We start from the raw sequence: 6,000 nt of genomic DNA on the forward strand, positions 1-6,000 counted from the left end.
TGAAGAGGAAAATGTAAATCACATTTTTTTACACTGTACAATGGTTAGGACCCTTTGGGATATCGCCTTTGCCTTATTTTGGGTTCAGTGGGTGTTTCCAGAGAAGGTTAAAGAGGCGTTGTTCTGTTGGCGGGGCCCTTTTGTGGGTAAAAAAAGGAAGAAGATATGGAAGACCATTTCGTTATGTATATTTTGGACGGTGTGGAAGGAAAGAAATAGGTTAGCTTTTAGAGGGGGTCTTTTGGCTATTCAAACTCTCAAGAAGTCTTTTGTATGTAGTCTGTGGAGTTGGGCTAAGTTGTATAGGGGAGAGGATTCCTCTTCACTTCTAGGCTTCTTGGAGTGGGTTGCGGTCCCCTAAGGGCTGGTGAGGTGTTCTTGTTTTTGTTTTTTTGGCCTTGTGGCTGCTTTGTATACCTCCTGTATGCGGTGCGGCCTTTCAGCCTTCTTTAATATATTTTCTGCTGTTGCTTATCAAAAAAAATAATAATAATGTCAGGAATACCAGGTTGTGCATTCAGATGCTTATTCAGGATGTGAAACAGACTTTATCTGAGTTCAATAATTTTGCTCGTGTGTTTTCTGCATAACTAATAAGTTGGTAGATGTTATTTCCAACCAAGCTTATCTTTAGATATTTGGTCTTATAATTTTCCATCTGATGTAACTTATTTGTGAAGATGGTATTCAGGTTACTTGTATACCAAGAAGACATGACGCCTTTTTCAGATGAATGAGATTTCCTATATTCTGAACCAAAAAAAAATGCAACAGAAGCTACCAAGAATCAACATTTATGATGGGAAAATAGAAGTGTAAATTAATAATTGAAAATTTTGATATACACACAACAAGTCAACATTATAAGTCAATATAATATTCATCGCATTAAGGATTAAAACACGAGTGCAAGGAAGAAGTCAAAGATCAAAACGACATAAATACCTCAAACATGACACTAACAACTTCAGCATTGTCACGCTCAGGGATATATTCTCCCCCAGCTAATCTTGCATTGATCTCTTTCAAGTGCTGACCAACCCTTTCTTCATCAAGGCTTCGAAGCACTGAAAGAAGGGGACTAATGGAACTGGAATCATACTCCATACTGTACATATCTTGAGCTTGATGATGCTGAGAGATGCACAGTGTGCATTTCCGCATTTCTACAGAAATCCTCTTCCATAAAAGTTTGAGAGGAGAATCATTAGACTCATCGGTTGAGTAATTATAGAAAGTTTCCAAAAGAGGCCCCATTAACTCCCAGGAGCCACACCAAATATGATCTTCACAAGGTAAATCAATCAAGAAGTTAAATGCATCTGAAAACCTGAACTCAAAACATGAAAAAGGATTCCTTGTTAGATGGTAAGAGACAGCAAAGAAAAAAAATAGATTGAGACCTAAAATAGACTTCAATAAAAAAAAAAAAATTATAGGCAAATTTATAAAGGGTTAAAGCACAGTAAAATAATGAAGTTAATAACACAAACAACTATTGTTAACATGAACATGCTTTTCCATAAGAAAGTCCACAATTTGGTTGTGGATCCAATGGTATGGATAGAGAGACAGGGGAAGGAAAAAGAATGAAAACAAAAGACAAGTAAAAAAAGAATATGACAAACTTTCAAGCTACAAGCATGGATAAGGTATAACTAGGTGCGAGGAACAACAAGGAAATGGAAGAATTTGAACCTCTAAAATACAGTGTTTCACATTCTTAAAAAGGTATATACTTTCAATGGGTAAGCCATCTAAAGATTTCCCCATACTAAAAAGTAGTAATCAAAATTAAAGATACCATGAAATTTCCAACTATGTGATATTTGATGATGAATGCACAATTTAAGTGTTCACCATCACATGAAAAAGGCTTGTCATCATCTTACCAAAGAATAAAAAATTCACCACAACTAAGGTAATACAAGGTTGTTTTCTGGTTTACCAAATAATTAAAATTTTAAAATTCAAAATGTTAAATTCTTTTCTTTTCCTACATCTTTATCATTCAAACTGAAACAGACTCAATCATACAAAGCATATAAAATTCCAACTTTTCTTTGATGTTCCAGTGCATTGCATAAAGAACCATGTGATAAAATCATAACTGCACAAGTAATATCATAGACAAACGGCCATTGAAGGGTAGCTACACAGTAGTGCCACCTAGCGAATAGCAATGAACCAAAGGTCCCAAGTTCGAGCATCCCTAATATTTATGTGGTACAAAGAAGAAGGATGGCAGCCCATATCACCCCCTTGCAGTTGAGATAAATATTCCCCCTGCCTGGGTGGATTCCCGGCCATTGGAAAAAAAAAAACTATACATAATCCAGTGTATTTAAGTGGTCTAGAGAAAAGGGATGGCGGCCTATGTCACCCACTAGTAGCTGAGATAAATGTCTAGCAGTCAAGATGGATTCCCCACTATCAAGGAAAAAAAAAAAAATCATATCATGACATACTTAAAATGGTGTAGAGAAGAGGGATGGTGGCCCATATCACCCACTAGCAGTTGAGATAAACGTCTCGCTGTCAGTGTGAATTCCATGTTATGGGGGAAAAAAAAAAACCTAATCACAGCCTTGCATTTTGCTACATCAGCAATTGAGATAAAAATAAAATAAAAGCACACTGGGGCTTTGCTTCACCTATAATAAAGACAAATGCTTATCAAAAAAAGAAAGCTCTAATCATAGACAAACATTTCAATCTATAAGCACACTAATGCTCAAGTTTGATTGCTGATAGAATGTCAACTTACATCTTTAAAATTTACACTCAACCAACCTGATACGACTATTTGGCTTTGTTGAGGAGCACTTTTCATTACTTTTTATAAACAAAATTAAAGAAAATTCAAACAATAGTTTTATTTTACAACCTTATGGAAGGAAAGAAATGAAAGAGTATTCAATGACACTGAACGTTCCGACCAAGCTTTAAAACTTTCTTTTTTGTACACTTTTGTGAATTGGGGTAGGGTGTATTTAGAGGATCATTCTTTGTCCTTAATTGATTTTATAGAGTGGCTTTTGTCTAGATAGGAGAAAGGTTTTTTTTCTCTCTTTTGCCTAGCTTCTTGGGTGTTGCTTGTATACTTCGTGTGTACTCTTTTCGCCTCTTCTAGGCTTTTCTAATACAATCTCTTATTTGCCTATCAAAAAAAAATATAGTTTTATTTTACAATACACAAGTTTGGAAACACAACTGGAGATAATCATAAATGAAAGTTCAACCCTCGGTTTTTTGTCAAGAAAATGCAGGGAAGAAAAGAAATTAAGAGTAAATTAAATTTTAGGACATGAAAAAAAATACTGAACAAAAAAGGTGTTTTGCTCAATTGACCCAAACATAGCCATCTGGCTTTGTGAGCCAATTTCTACTCTTAAGAAAAACATAAAAACAGAGGCATCAAAATTCTGTCTTCCTTTTAGTTACCTCTGTTTTCTTGGTAACTGAACAGATTCTAAACAAACAACAAAAAAGAACACTAAAATTCAAGTCAGTCACCAAGAAAAACACATTAAACAATAAAAACTCTGGTTGGTTACCGAGATAATGCATGAAAACTTAAGTATCCAAAATTCATCAATTCAAAATTCTCCCGTCAACGTGGAACAAAAAGAAACTCCACCATTTTCTCCATAACCAAACAGACTCTAATCCAAAAATAAAAATAAATAAATAAAATTTAAATTTTAGAAATAAAAACACACTAAAATGAAATCTCACCACTGAGTCCATTGGTTGGTGAGATAATGTAGGAAAACAAAAGAACCCAAAATTCACCCAGCAAAAAATTTCCACCCCCATTATGTGAGACAAGAAACTCCATTCATTTAGGCCCAATACAATATAAACACAAAAAATCAAAATTGTATTATTTTTCCTTGTTTCCTCCATTTTCTGGTAACCAAACTCTAAATAGGCTCTCAAAGAAAAGGCAAGACCAACACTAAAACTCAATTTGATCACTGACAAAACACACCAAACAATAAAATCTCCTTTTGGTTGCCAGGATAATGCAGGAAAAGAATTAAAAAATTAAACCAAAATTCTCGAATCAAAAGTTTCCAGCACCCCTGATCCAAAACAACAAGAAACTCCCCTCAAGTAAACCCAAACCAAATCGAAAAGAAAAAAAAAACCACTAAAACTCAATTCGGTTACCAATACAAACACATTAAACAATAGAACCACCATTTGGTTGCCAAGATAATGCAGCACAATATAAAAACCTAAAACTCACTAATCAAAAAATTTGCCTTCTCATAATCTAATACAAAACAAACTTCACTCAACTAAGTCCGATACAGCATAATATAAAAATTAAGAATCAAATCTCTTTTTTCATTTCCACCTTTTTGTCTATAAGGAACAGACTTCAGGCCAAGAATAAAATATAAAAATTCAAAAAGAAGATAATGACGATGAAGAAAACACTACCGCATTTCCATTACCAAGAAAAACTCATTAAACAACAAGACCTCCTTTTGGCTGCCGAGAAAATGCAGGAAAATATAGGAACCCAAACTTCATTAATCAAAAAAATCTCCACACTCGTTTTCTGAAACAAGACAGACTCGACTTAACTATGCCGGATCCAACATAAAACACAAGAATCAAAATTGTATCTTTTTTTCTTCATTTCCACCAAATTGCCAGTAACTAAACAGACTCTACAGCAAAAAAGCAAGAAGACGCTAATAATAAAACCTCCGTTTGATTGCAGAAATAATGCAGGAAAATATGAGAATCCAAAATTCACTAATCAAATATTTTCCACACTTATAACCCGATACAAAACAAGCTCCACTCAACTAAGCCCGATACAACATAAAACACAAAAACCAAAATCGTATCCTTTTGTGTCATTCCCTCCATTTTCCAGGTAACCAAAAGGACTCCAAATTGAAAAGGCAAGAAACCACCAAAACTCGATCCGATCACTGAGAAAAGCACAGTAAGCAACAAAACCATTGCCAAGATAATACCGGAAAACAAAGGAACTCAAAATTCAAGCTTCCCAAATATTTCCACCGCTCGTGATCCGAGAAAACGATAAATTCTTCTCAATTAAACCGAAGACAACACAAAACACAAGAATTTTATTTTTATTTTTTCAAGGAAAGGAAAGGAAAAAATCACTTTTTTCTTTCATCAATTCTCCCGATAACCAAACAGAGGGTGAAGACGAAAACAATGGAAACGCCGTGAGGGAGTAAAAGAGGCATTCACCAGTCCTCTTTCAGGCGCTGGAGACGGCGCCGTTTTGGAGTGTCGGGCAAAACGTCGTCGCCGCCATCGCCGATGACTTCCTCGATGCCTCTCCATCGGACCAGGAGCTCTCTCCTGGTCGCTACCTTCTTCGCCATTGCAAAACGGCGTCGTTTTGCCTGATCAAATACGATGATTTTAGAGGGAGGAAGGAGAGAGAGCGTGTGACTGAGTGGAACGACTTTCCCAACTCTCTCCCTTTCTCCCGCCAAGGGGAAATCATGCCCTAAGCGTCTTTATCTTTTAACCAAAATTATTTGATTTCTTTGGTTTTTTTTTTTTTTTTCTCTTTGATTTGTCTCTTCGACAAAATAAAAAATTTCAATAAATTTATTTTATGAGAATATAATCATGTTAATGGTGGATTCAATCATTCAATTGCTCTTTTAAGTTGTATCATAGGTTCATAAAAAATGTTAAATTTAGATTAATTTTTAGGACTATTTTTTTCTTTTATAATGTTGTCCTTATTTTGTAATTATTTTTATTTATTCACATTGTAAAATGATAATAAATGAGTGTTATTGGTGTGTCATTGATATTGATAACCGTTGAATCATCGTTGAAAATCATTATTAGGTCTCTCTCTTTTTTCGAGGTTATATTTTGTTATGCTTCAAAATATGTGTCCATGTTGCATGTTGGGGTTGCACTCCCTTCATTGCCCATGACGAGCATATCGATATGCAACTTTCTCATGCAAGGGAGCTTCGTATC

The 6,000-nt window shown here is 34.9% G+C and overlaps 1 protein-coding gene across 3 annotated transcripts in view; it reads right to left on the reverse strand.

Moving 5' to 3' along the window:
- Positions 1-5,484, reverse strand: part of LOC117922615 — a 58,270-nt gene extending 52,786 nt beyond the window's left edge. For 2 of the 3 annotated variants that reach the window (XM_034840781.1, XM_034840778.1), the window contains exons 1-2: positions 5,245-5,484; positions 946-1,330 (exon numbers count right to left, since the gene is read on the reverse strand). In XM_034840781.1, the coding sequence (XP_034696672.1) occupies positions 946-1,330; positions 5,245-5,381 (522 nt within the window). In that variant the 5' untranslated portion in view covers positions 5,382-5,484. Of the gene's footprint in view, positions 1-945; positions 1,331-5,154 lie in introns of all 3 variants that reach the window. The other variant, XM_034840780.1, reaches the window with a different exon arrangement.
- Between the last annotated feature and the right edge of the window lie 516 nt (positions 5,485-6,000).

The sequence above is a fragment of the Vitis riparia genome, chromosome 9 (genome assembly GCF_004353265.1).
Source record: "Vitis riparia cultivar Riparia Gloire de Montpellier isolate 1030 chromosome 9, EGFV_Vit.rip_1.0, whole genome shotgun sequence".
NCBI lineage: Eukaryota > Viridiplantae > Streptophyta > Magnoliopsida > Vitales > Vitaceae > Vitis > Vitis riparia.